Source organism: Polypterus senegalus, chromosome 3 (assembly GCF_016835505.1).
Source record: "Polypterus senegalus isolate Bchr_013 chromosome 3, ASM1683550v1, whole genome shotgun sequence".
In the NCBI taxonomy this organism is placed as follows: Eukaryota; Metazoa; Chordata; class Cladistia; order Polypteriformes; family Polypteridae; genus Polypterus; species Polypterus senegalus.
Genome location: NC_053156.1, coordinates 279,831,204 through 279,845,277, shown reverse-complemented (window position 1 = coordinate 279,845,277; position 14,074 = coordinate 279,831,204). Strand labels below are relative to the sequence as shown.

The 14,074-nt window shown below is 36.6% G+C and overlaps 1 protein-coding gene across 2 annotated transcripts in view; it reads right to left on the bottom strand.

Annotated features, from left to right (window-relative positions):
* Window positions 1-14,074, bottom strand: part of mapk14b (mitogen-activated protein kinase 14b) — a 46,012-nt gene that overhangs the window by 16,829 nt on the left and 15,109 nt on the right. For both annotated transcript variants that reach the window (XM_039749289.1, XM_039749288.1), the window contains exons 2-3: window positions 3,789-3,918; window positions 1,519-1,577 (exon numbers count right to left, since the gene is read on the bottom strand). In XM_039749289.1, the coding sequence (XP_039605223.1) occupies window positions 1,519-1,577; window positions 3,789-3,918 (189 nt within the window). The remainder of the gene's footprint in view (window positions 1-1,518; window positions 1,578-3,788; window positions 3,919-14,074) is intronic.

Below are 14,074 nucleotides of genomic sequence, written 5' to 3'. Positions count from 1 at the left end.
ATATGCAGTGGTGTGCACATTCGTGTTCAGGCGGCAGTTGTATTGTGACCTGAAGTTTAGTTTATAGGTTAGGTTGTGTTGTTTGGGCGGCACCTACTGACTCTGCGAAGCCTCTGGGTTTGAGTCTGGGGCACTCAGGTGCTGTGTGCATGTGCTTTCGGTGCTGCTGGCCTCTGGCATCCGTGCATATATACAACCTTCGTTTAGTAATATAGATCATATGTACAAAATTCTGGAATGAATAACATTATTTCAAAGGATGTGTTTTAAGAAAGTGTAACCTAAATCAGAGATCCCTGTACCTAAATTAGAATGCTTATTACATCAGCATAAAGTTTGTCTACCTTTCTTCTTTGTTGTAGAACTATCACGGTTTTAAAGTGATTGCTTACTTCAGTATAATTGGAAATTCATAAAATACAGCCTACACAGTGCTAATAAAGGACAGTCACTGGCCTTCTGCAGCATAACCTTGTAGTTTTCTTTGCCATTGAAAACTCTGAAAATGTATGTGTGATTGTTCTAGATTACACCTTTTTCCATGGGCAAACTACAGCAGTATGTTTTATGCTAAATCACTTCACTCAATGGCAGCTACTTCCAGTTGGATCAGAAAAAAACAGAAGTGTGGAAAGACCCATTCTTACACAATCAATGAGCAGATTTAATTATAAAAGAGAACAGTTTATTTTAACTTACTTTCAGCAACACCACTGACATTTTCTCAACTCTAATGTGAGCAAGATTCAATATAATGACAAGTGCTTCCACGACTTTACAAAATATTACAAAAATTGTATCATACCACAGAGGAAAATCCATGCAGACACAAGGTGGTCATTTAGTACATGGACTAGCACAATCCAACTGAAAGCACTGCTCTAGCATTCCTTGTCTCCATTTATTTAGCACAGTTTCTGATTCCATGCACTTTGGGCTCTGCTCCAGTTTTCTAGTTGTGCAACACTCCCCGAAGACCAGATCCTCTCTCATAGTACAGCTTAACAAACAGGATTTCCTGCTCAGTTGAATGACAGATCAAACCAAGCTGAACACAGTATATGAAGAGTATAAACTCAAGTCAGAAAAAAAAATTATAGACATCCCAATCAAAAGTTGGTATTCAGTAGCCATTGAACAATAACAATGTGCTCCTAAGTTGAAAAAACAAACATATTTCGTCAGACGCTGTGATACATCTTTGCACACAACTCTTGCTACTGATAAACACATTTTCAAGGGCAAAGTTCTGATACACACCCATGTAGCTGAAGTATAATGGCAGGTGAAGATATTCAGCTCTTCTAGGCATCTGTGTCACTGCCCAGCATTATAGATTTATTGTAGCTGTCTCCATTAAACTCAATGTAAAAACAATTACTGTATACATCTTCTTTAAAACTTCATTAAAAGCTGTACAATGTTAACTACTCATTATATTTAGCTCATTTGCCCTCAAAAAAAATTATAATGAAACATCTTGAAAAACAAACATTGTAGTTTATATCTGGCACTTACACATCGTTGAACTCTTCAAGGTTATTGGCTGGGGTGAACACATCAAGCAACCCAATCACCTGTTGAGAAGGAGACATATTTTAGTGCACTACTGGCGTCAATCCAAATACATTTTGATTTAGCAAGGCCGTAGACAGAGCAGTTAACAGATTCCTAATACTTGAATTTCAAACAAAGGCAGCAGAGAGTTGATACAATTCCCAAAATTGCAAAGACTAACAGTCCTCTGACAAGTCCTAAAATTCCTAATTATAGACCATGTCAGTCTGCTCCTAAAAGACTCTGCTCGGTAAACATTAAGATATTGCATGTGTATAGGTTTACTGGGTCAGTTTTGTCATGCGTACAGAGTACACTGGAAATTAACCAATTAGAAAATAGTCTAGGTAGACAATTTTTACATTTCATGCTAATATATTGTTTAGTGACAACCCTTGAACATGTTTTAATTTTACTCACTGTCTTTTGTTTATGTAAACCTTAATTAAAAGACCTGATTACATACACAAGAAAAAACGACTACTGTAACATCATAAAAGGATTGTCCAACTTCCACCAAATTAAACTGTTAAAAGTATCACCTTAAATTAAAGGTTAGCACAATGTTCAGTAAACTCTGGTAGGGGACTTGAGGATGCTCTATACTGAAAAACAAACCTTTAACTCGAGCTCAGTTCATTCATTTATATTGTACATTTTTTACCTTAAGAGATCACAGACAGAAGATAAGACAATGGGATTGTTTAGATAACTGCTAAACTTTCAGAGTGCACATTAGTGATAAGGGTGGCATATGTATCCAAAATATTCCACCGTCATTAACAGTGAATGCGTTCAATATATACAATGTCACATCAGTAGGTTACTAAAGAGACAAACATCAACGTGCTAAAGGACTATAGACAGGACTGACTGCTTTAAAAATAAGCTACAGAGGAAAAATCATGCTACCTCATAATCCACCTTCTAATATACTGTTTATTTTCAATATATAAACCTGGGAATGTGTTTGTATAGTATGAAAATAAACAGCACTGAACCTCTCTAGCAAATTTTGCACAGATTCACTATTTGAACCAGAGAAGGCTGTATGTAATGTTTCTCTCCAAAAATATTCTCCATTGGGAATTTAATGGCAACCCCTGCACTTTACTCTGGAGTAAATATCACTTGAGCCACAGTTTGCATGACACTAACCTACAATCAGAAGTTTCAATGAAAAGTCTTTCCGAAACAAACAAAGAAAGGAATATTTCATCAAAATCTGGCCTCACAGTATGAGGTGCTACAGCATGGCAGCAGATGCCACTCGATAGCACTATGACTATTCAAAAGGGAAGTGAATCCTATTGTCACCCACTTCACGGACATCATCATCAACACTATATTCTAAACAAATAATGAATAACCACATTCTTCTGCCATTACCAACAAAGTTCTTTGAAACATCAGAATTACTGAGTGCGTATATTATCTTATGACCTGAATTGTTGCAAGATTCTTTCCATAACCTAGCTATTATTATAGCTGACCATGAAAATGGAACAGGTATAGCATTAGTACTACACAAAAGAAAACAACCCTGTACTGCCATTTATTTCTAAGCATGTTGCTAAGTTAGTAGTTAATAAAACACAGCTCTCTTGCAATTAAACTTTGATAAACTGTACCAGTGCTTTATTTCCTTCTAATATCAGTATCAATGTATACACAAAACTCAGAGGCACACAATTCCTTTCAAAAAGAATTTCTTTTAAAGACACAGCTTATCCTGGAGAAGGTCCATTGTTTCTTTGACTTGCCCATACTTCTAAAGACTTATGGCAGCTATGCCAAGTTTAATATTTGTCCATGACTATTTATATGTCAAGTTGTACACTTGTAGTTATGGTAAGTAACTTAAATTACAATTTTTATGTTCATGAAGGTGTATATTTCATTTAAAAATGAAAGACTGGTATATATGGAAAGTTACAATTGCTTTAGGTCTGGCTATTGTTGTAATATAATACAATATTGCAAAAATAACACATCTGACAGAAAACTCTTTTTCTGAAGCTTATTTCATACCCTATTTGGTTGGTGAGTAATGGAGCACAGACAAATTCAGCATGGGGCTGAACATATTTAAATAGCATCATGAATGCCATTCAACTCAAAGGCAGACCAACAAAATTCATAAAAATCATACATTTCTCATGGCACTTTTCGCAAACCCGATATTGTTTTGCTCACTGACTGATTGTAACATTCCAGCTACTTTCACTCACATTCTCATGCTTCATGTGCTTTAGCAGCCGTAACTCCCGATAGGTTCTCTTGGCATGGATGATGGACTGAAATGGTCTGGACAGCTTCTTGACAGCCACTTTAATTTGCAATTTTACATCATAGGCTGAACTGAAATGGAGAAAAAGATACCAAATATTACTGAAAAGTCTGAAAGCAAGTATTTGGACACTCCCTCATTATATGAATACCTCAGAAATCCACCCACCTAACCCATATCCAAAACATTAAAAGGACCAAAAAAATGTCCTTTTTCCTTTTATTATTATTATATTTTGCTTGTTGTTTTTTACAATGTGCAGACAACAGCAGTTATATTATGACTGCTAAATAAAAAGTCAACTGAAGAACTCAATTAGAACATTTCTCTTCAATAAGAACATTTAAAAAAAAATTAAGCTAATTTGAAATACATGTTTCAACCTTTTCATTTTTGCAAAACAATAATTATCTGGATAAAATAAATGAATATATATTTTAGTGATTTTTTTTTGTTAATTATTACACATTCTTTCACTGTATCCCCAATAATAAAGAAAAACTCTAAACTTTCACTGTTCTGGAATCTGAAAAATCTCCATATACTGAAACACATCTTTCCACAAAGGTTTCAGATAAGGAAATGGAAACCCTTATCCGGTGCTGCTATAGTAAATCATTTTTACTTGGCATGCCATTTTCTTATAAATCCAATCTATTCATATCAAGCACACACGCAAAGCACACTATACAATAATTATAAATATAGCAATAAAAAAAGTGCAGTGTAAAAACAAACATGATGCTGAAACAAAAAAACATGCAAAAATTCAATTCAACAAAAAAGGTAGCATTATTTGCCACAGAAACTCATTAAATAGAAGGGAAATAATCCATTTAAATATATTCACTTTTCATATTCTGAAAATTTACAGATACCATTTCCATAGCACACATTTCCTAAATTTTCACATCATATGTTATACTCATTCAAAAAACCATTGGATGGAAAATACACTAATGAGAAGGAGACAAGTTCCTGGTTTGTGGGGACAGATTTGCTTTGGCAATGTTACTGCAGGTAGCAGAATAGTCCATAAGTCTCTCAATGCCTTGTGCAATGCTCCAAAATCTGATTAACATAAAGTCCCAATATCTCCTGAGTTTGCACTAGTAAATAGAGTCAAATACACCAAACTAAACATAAAACTATAAAATGGCTATGCATCCATAACTTACATAAATGACAGAAATTAGCAAAATAAAGTGGTAGACAAAATTCAGTAAAGGATAATGGCCCATAACTGAAATTAATAACTCTGAATTCCTAGGGCTGTTAAAATACTACCAGGAACAGCTTTCGGTTCAGAATATCCTGATGTAGTCAAAATGCATGCCTTAACACAATTTCAGGGGCCACTTCTCATATCAAAGTGTAATATTATTGTAACTTTCTAACTGTTTATCTACTTCATAAAATATTTACTACTTTCTAAATGTACAAGAACAGCTTTCAATTTAATTTCTTTTATGGGTGTTCTAAATGGTCATTTCAAATACATTTTCTCAAAACACTACATTTCAAGCTAGTTAATGGGCCTAAGTAAAAATCTATTATGATTTCTCTAAATTGCAACAACTACATCAATGGCACTCCTCAGAGATCTGCCTTAGGACTGTTACATTTTATATAAATTATTTAAATTATAATATATAAAAATGAATGTTTGCTTGTCCAGTACATACATTGTTGAATCGTTCTCTGCCAAATTTTGCACATATTGCCCATTTGCACAGGTTAACGCCACAGGCAAGATTTCATTAAAAATTTAGCTGGTGGCCCCACCCTGGACAGCGCCAGGTACTTCTAGCTTGCATATATTCAGCATTCAAATACACACTGTTGAACCTATCTCCACTAAACTTTTCAGACTCTCCTGCATTACAAGACAACACGACAGGTTCATCACTGCTTTTCCCTGACCAAAGGCCACAAACACCCAAGCAAATCAGTGTAATCTTGAAAGTTTAAAAGGACCAACAGGGATTACAAAAAATTGTGCACATGACCTTGCTGACACTAGCTTTGATTGTGAATTTCTTTTAATATATGTTTGGACTCTTGAGTCACAGTTATGTTATTAAAGCTTCATCTTAACTAATGAAACGCTTCTTAAATTTCTTCAGCTCTGGATTTATTAGTTCAATATTCTTTTTGCAGTACTAGTAACTATGCTGATCCATTTCAGGCACACAACAAGCACAGAACTTGTTCATGCTTAATTTTTCATAAACAACTGATTCAACTGACCAATAACTAATCCCTATATTACTGGCTATCTTACACTCCATTACTTCTTAATTATCAATTACAATTCATTGCACAGTGCCAAATATTTTTCTGCTAACCAGACCTTAGAATATCTACAAGACACAACCTGTCAAAAAGGAATTGTAAAGCCCATCTCTTGCCTGTGTAATTTTAAGAGGACAGGCCCTTCTGCACATTGACTACGTAGAATCTCCACATTCGTATTTATATCTAAGATTAGAACTTCAAAGATTGTATAATAGATGTTTTTGCTGCTTTGGATTCCATCTATGATTCCATGTTGACTAGGTTCTGAAAAATGAAATACACACACTAGAAACTAGAGATACACCAACACTTGGGGTGGATGACAAACCAGCGGATCCAGTATACTGGGTGAAATACTTCTTGTAGTATGATTTCATAAAAAATATTTTGTCAATATGTTAAGTTTTTTCAAAAACCTGCAAATACATTTGAACATAAAATACAAAACATGCGTGAAAAAGAAATGGGAAATATGACTTTTTGTTCATTTATTGCTACTCTAAAGGCAATGACTTTGTGTACAAACTTATATGAACTGTGTAATAATTGAACTGCTTTCTTTAAAAATATTACCCAAAGTGTTATGCAGTTCAAACTGATGAGTTGACGCCAACAGTAAGATAGGACAGAAATAAACCATGTCTTGTGCTGTGTTTGCTTGGCAGAAGTTGCAGCAGCCTACTAGGTCTAACTGAAGAGCTGTGCTTTGTCAGGGAGCCAATCAAATCACACATATTGGATGATGTTTAGTGGCCTTTGTATTGCAAGTCGGCCATATTATATGATATGACCAGTCAACTGTGTCTTTTTCAATATGCCCATTTCAAGGCATACCTCACACTTTGTTCTCATAACACATCTTTAAAATACGGTTAAGATACTAGAGTTGACAGAGAGTTACCTTACACATATGTAATGACAACTATCAAGTAGGTGTGTTATGTAGTAGAACTCTTTCTCCGGTGGTGACATTCTCATGTAGTGAGGCAGGCTTCTGCTAGAACACGCAACTCGATTGGTTGTGAAGTAAAGCTCTTGAATCGCAGAACACCAGAGGTCTACAATTAAACCTTTCTCGCAGCAGCAGTATAAATGAGTGAGCGAGCAAGCGAATAACTAAGGAAAAAAACAGCTCTTACTGACTGAAAAGAAGGGAGTAATTGCTTCGAATATGAAGCTAGCATTTCATTAGACAAGAGTTGCACTAATATGCATAGTTAGTCTTAAGTAGGTTAGTTGTTTGTTTGAAAAATTTTTCAGTCTGAAAAGTATATACAAATACATTTTACCTAAAACTGTCAAGACTTTTATATTACTGTATACTGTGATATGCATTTTTGGCTATACTGCCTACTGCCAATCTGCATTATTCTTCAGCACTTCTAACAATGCAATATCACACCCTAACTACTTGTACTCTGTATTGGCTTTTTCCCCAAGTATTAAATGTGTACTGAACTCCAAGACCAGGCAACAGAAAATGTAAAGAGGCACTGTGCTAAAATACAAAAAGCTGCAAAACAGTAGGGGGAAACAAGGACATTGGTTATGCAAAACAACTACCATTAAACATCTCTCTCTCTTGTACCCGTTAAATTTCCTTATGTGTATCATACCTTTGTTCATGTAGATAGCCCAAGAACAAATTTCCACTAGAGCTGCTAATTTGAAGTTAGAATTTATCTGAATTTACTTTACAAACCCCATTTAATATTTGAAGTAAAATAACATTTTTTTAAATTTCTCTCAGCTATGAGTTTTTGCATTTAACATCCTGTGTCATTTGCTAGACCACCCTGTGCAGCGAGATGCAAAATCATGTTTGGGCTGCAGCCAAGATATACAAGAAGTATGATGTTTTCAGATAAAAACACAGTAATCAACAACACTAAAAGCAATTTACTGTATGTGATGGGAGAAATTTCAAGTTGAGGTGTGAATTCTATAAATGTTAACGTTAGTAGTAAACAAATTATGTATTATATTAAAAAAATCTTGGGTCGAGACGTGATCATCTCGGAGAGACACTTTGAAGTTCCACGAGACTACTTGCACATCATGCCCTACTTACAAACAATTTCTCAGAGACACTTTAACATCCCACTAGACAAGGAAGTAAGACAAAAGGACAGCTGCTGTACAGGATTTTAAATGATCATCGCACAGCGCGACATGCAGATAATGCAGCACAGCAGCTTCTGTACATGCTTTTAAATGATCTGCGTGCAATGCAATACATCACACAGCACAGCAGCAGAAGCTGCTGGCTTAAAGGACAGCTGCTGTACAGGTTTTTAAATGATCGTTGCTCAGCGTGACATGCAGATCTCGCAGCATGGCAGCAGCTTCTGTACAGGCTTTTAAATGATTGACACAGAGCGCAACATGCAGAACACACAGCTCAGTAGCAGCAGCTGATCTGTCCGTATCTCCTTTGTGTGCGTTCAGTGCCGTGCCCCCATACATCATCATAACGCGAGCGGCAGAGACACAAAGTGGCGAAAAAAATCCAAACCTACATGGCCCTGTGTGAAAAAGTAATTGCCCCCTTGTTAAAAAATAACCTAACTGTGGTGTATCACACCTAAATTCAATTTCCGTAGCCACCCCCAGGCCTGATTACTGCCACACCTGTTTCAATCAAGAAATCACTTAAATAGGAGCTGCCTGACACAGAGAAGTAGACCAAAAGCACCTCAAAAGCTAGACATCATGCCAAGATCCAAAGAAATTCAGGAACAAATGAGAACAGAAGTAATTGAGATCTATCAGTCTGGTAAAGGTTTTAAAGCCATTTCTAAAGCTTTGGGACTCCAGCGAACCACAATGAGAGCCATTATCCACAAATGGCAAAAACATGGAACAGTGGTGAACCTTCCCAGGAGTGGCCGGCCGACCAAAATTACCCCAAGAGCGCAGAGACGACTCATCCGAGAGGTCACAAAAGACCCCAGGACAACGTCTAAAGAACTGCAGGCCTCACTTGCCTCAATTAAGGTCAGTGATCACGACTCCACCATAAGAAAGAGACTGGGCAAAAACGGCCTGCATAGCAGATTTCCAAGACGCAAACCACTGTTAAGCAAAAAAAACATTAGGGCTCGTCTCAATTTTGCTAAGAAACATCTCAATGATTGCCAAGACTTTTGGGGAAATACCTTGTGGACTGATGAGACAAAAGTTGAACTCTTTGGAAGGCAAATGTCCGTTACATCTGGCGAAAAGGAACACAGCATTTCAGAAAAGAACATCATACCAACAGTAAAATATGGTGGTGGTAGTGTGATGGTCTGGGGTTGTTTTGCTGCTTCAGGACCTGGAAGGCTTGCTGTGATAGATGGAACCATGAATTCTACTGTCTACCAAAAAATCCTGAAGGAGAATGTCCGGCCATCTGTTCATCAACTCAAGCTGAAGCGATCTTGGGTGCTGCAACAGGATAATGACCCAAAACACACCAGCAAATCCACCTCTGAATGGCCGAAGAAAAATAAAATGAAGACTTTGGAGTGGCCTAGTCAAAGTCCTCACCTGAATCCAATTGAGATGCTATGGCATGACCTTAAAAAGGCGGTTCATGCTAGAAAACCCTCAAATAAAGCTGAATTACAACAATTCTGCAAAGATGAGTGGGCCAAAATTCCTCCAGAGCGCTGTAAAAGACTCATTGCAAGTTATCGCAAACGCTTGATTGCAGTTATTGCTGCTAAGGGTGGCCCAACCAGTTGTTAGGTTCAGGGGCAATTACTTTTTCACACAGGGCCATGTAGGTTTGGATTTTTTTCTCCTTAAATAATAAAAACCATCATTTAAAAACTGCATTTTGTGTTTACTTGTGTTATATTTGACTAATGGTTAAATGTGTTTGATGATCAGAAACATTTTGTGTGACAAACATGCAAAAGAATAAGAAATCAGGAAGGGGGCAAATAGTTTTTCACACCACTGTATGTATATATATCTTAGAATATTCATTACTTCTAGATTAAATCTATTCGTATTTGAAATAGTTAACTTGTATCATCATTTACAATATGATGAAGAACTACTTATAGAAAGTCTCAATTCAACCTTAAGTATTATTTAATTTGTAAAGTATGTAAAGATTGTTTGTCTTTATTATCGGAGCCTACTTAATGAAACAACCTACTCTCACTGCCTGCACACATTCAACACTTCTGATCCATATGCATCTGATACAAATTAACAACAAAAAACGTGTTCTCTCATGGCATAGATATCAAAATCTGACGCGCTGTGTAATTATATTTGGCCCACAAGAAAATACCAAATGTTTACTACAGCAGGCCCGTCGGTAGACAGCGCATGCACTGCTAATACTACAAATCCCAGAATGCTCTGCTGGTGCGTTGGCACATCAATTAGGACCCACAAGCGCCCCCTCCTCTTTTGACATTCATTAGCGACCTCTTGCTACCAGTCACTTCGGGCCACCCCTCCCAAAAACAGCCAAACAAAAGGTGGAAAACAGAAGCTTTCTAGAAAAGTGGGAAGCAGAATATCTGCTCATAAATGTTAAGGACAGACATATTTGTCTTGTGTGTGGAGCCAACACAGCTGAAACCAAAGAAAATATCAAAATAAGACACTATGAAACTAAACACCACAACAAGTACAAGGAGCTGGACATAGTGCAAAGTGCCAGAAAGTAGATTAGATGAAAAGAAGTTTGGTTTTGCAAACTATGTTCATAAAAAGCCATATCACAAAATGAGGCTCCTGTAAAGGCTAGTTTTATTGTGGCAGCAGAGATTCAGCCCAACCCTTTAATTAGGAAGAGTTTGTCAAAAAGTAGATGATCAAAGTTTGCGACTTCGTGTACCCAGATAAAAGGCAAGCATGTTTAAATGCGAGTCTGAGCAGAAACACAGTAGCTGATCGTGCATGTGATCTTGCCACAAACCTACATGAACAGCTGATGGAATAGGGAAAAGATTTCATTGCATTCTCCCTTGCTGTAGATGAGAGCAGCAACACATCTCATATTGCCCAGCTGTCTTCATCTGTGGAGCGGATTCAAATTTGTGCATTACAGAGGAACTTCTGGGATTAGAATCAATGCATGGCACAACCACAGCAAAATAAATCTTTGAAGAGGTTTCCAAATGTGTAACTCAAATGAGGCTACCTTGGGATAAACTTGTGGGACTAACGACAGATTGTGTGCATGCCATGTGCGGTCAAAAGAGTGGATTGGTGGCTGGGATTCGGGAGAAGATGCGAGGGAAGAACTGTGTAAGTGAGCCAACGGTTTATCACTGCATCATACATCAGGAGTCGTTATGTGGCAAGGCCCTGAAGATGGAACATGTTATGAGCACCATAACAAGTAATTAACTTTATAAGAGCTAAAGTTTGAATCACTGACAGTTCAAGCCTTTTCTGGAGGAGTGTTGTTTGGAATACACAGCTATGCCGTATCACACAGAGGTAAGATGGTTAAGCAGAGGAAAAGTGCTGAACAGATGTTTCGAGCTGCGTGAGAAAATTTGTCAGTTTCTAGAAAGCAAAGGGAAAGGACACAGCAGAGCTCCAGGATAAAGAGATTCTGTCTGTGCTGGCATTTCGCTGTGACATCACGAGCCATCTCGATGTGCTGAACCTGCAGTTTCAGGGGCAGGAAAGTGTCATCATAGACATGTACACTGCAGTGAGGGCTTTTAAAACAAAACTGTGCCTGTGGGAGACTCAGATGCTGCAAGGAAACCTGGGCCATTTTCCTTGCTGCCAAACCATAAAAACACAGATCTCTTCCGCCGTGTTCCCAAGTGCACAGTTTGATGAAAAACTTGGCTTACTCAGCGCCAAGTTTACCCAGCGATTTGCCAACTTTTATGCCCAGAAATGTAGGTTTGAACTGCTTAGTAATCCATTTGCAGTTGACGTGGAAAGCACACCAACTAACCTCCAAATGGAGCTGATTGAACTCCAGTGTAGAGACACGCTGACTTCAAAGTACGACGCTGTGGGCACTGCACAATTTCTTTGTTACATCCCTGACACAATGCCCCAGCTCCGTACCCAAACTGCCCAAATGCTCACTATGTTCGTCAGCACATATCAGTGTGAGCAACTATTATCCTTGATGAAGATGAACAAAACATCACACAGGTCTTCTCACTGATGAACACCTTCACTCAATCCTGAGGATTTCCTCAGGTCATAGCCTGACCCCAAACATTGATGAACTAGCATCCAAGAAGAGATGCCAGGTATTTGGCTTAGACCAGTGTGCATCAGAGTAGATCCGAGTGTAGCAAACTGAGCTTGAATGAATGTTTTCGTTATGCAATTTTCCTTGCTAATTCAAGACATGGACTTGAATGGTTGGATTTTCATTGAAGGAAATAATTATTATTCTTGTTAGCCTGTAAAAAAGGTTACCATTGAAATGTAACTCAGAAGGCTACAAATAGAGAAAGAGGCATAAGATTTTTTTTAAATTTTATTTAAGAAATGAATGCCACAGATGTGTCTTTTATTTGACATTTGATTTCACATGTGTTTATAGTATTAAACTTTACTTCAATGTTCAAGCAAAACTTAAGTTTGTTTCCATATGAAAAGGTTTATTGTTATATCTGATGAGCAGGAAAAACTTCCTCAATTGTAGAAATGTTTTCAATAAACATCAAGGTTGGCCCACGACTTTGTCCAAGTTTCTAATTTTGGCCCACTGTGTATTTGAGTTTGACACCCCTGTCCTGTGGTAAATCTAACAATTTGAGAACAGGACAAACACATAATGTATGATAAAATACATAAACACTTTATCTTTAAGTCATTTTGTGTTCACAGAGATTACCATTTTTGTGTTTTCAAGTGTCACCTTCATTAAACTACTTTTCCTTTGTATGTAGTTGTCATGACATGTCCTGTTTTACAAATGTACTGCCAAAAAAAAAAAAAACAAACACAAATAGTACAAAGTTCATGTGCGGATCTTTGCTTGGTACAGTACTGGGGTCAGTATTGTAATCTGAACCCTAGGATCAGACAATGTTCTCCACTCCAGGGCAAGCAATATTGTATGACAGCATAAAAGCATCGGTGTATACAGTGCTGCCAGAAGCTTTCATGCTATCACACACTACTGTGGACAGTGAATGGCTTTTAAGTGCAGCTTCATGATCTGTACAGAAGACATTAAAAAGACTGATGTATCATGGAGCTGAACATTAAAAAAATAAATAAATAAATAAATAAAATAAAGAGCCTGTCTCTAGAATTTGAATGCTTAGTTTGGCTAGATATGTATTTAAGTTGCCAGAAATTATAATTGGAGTGAGGGTTTTGTTTTAATTTAAATTATTATTTTTTGAAGAGTTTCTTCTTAGTGTTGGCAAAATATTAAAAACATAAACAAGAGTTATCATTAAACTTAGTAAAGATAACTAAAATATATATTTTTAAACTGCAAGCTTTATGCACTGAATTAAAAATGGTATTGTTTACATATATTTCTTTTTAAATGTAGCAGTGTTCATTTCTTTCTAATGAAAGTACTCAATCAGTACTCCAAATCAGTCTAGAGTTCATTAAGTACTTGCAATTTTTTGGTAGCCGATACCAATACCATCATTGCATCTCTACTATAAACTACAAGTGTCAGACACTTGTAATTCACTTATTTTAATAAATGTTTGCTCAGTTACAAACACTGCAACACAAAAAACTCTTATCAGGTTCAGGTCCAAAACACTGATCATGCTTTTGTAAATTCATTACAAAATGTAAAAAGAAACTAGATAAAGGTTAATATAAATAGCGAAAAATTAAGATATAAAAGTTGAAGGTTCATTTCTAAAATAAAAATTTATGGAAGAAAACTATTTACATGTAATAAAATGAGCAAAGCTACAATGTGGGTGCACAGTGCAGTAATAATCAATATGTAAAGAATTTTAA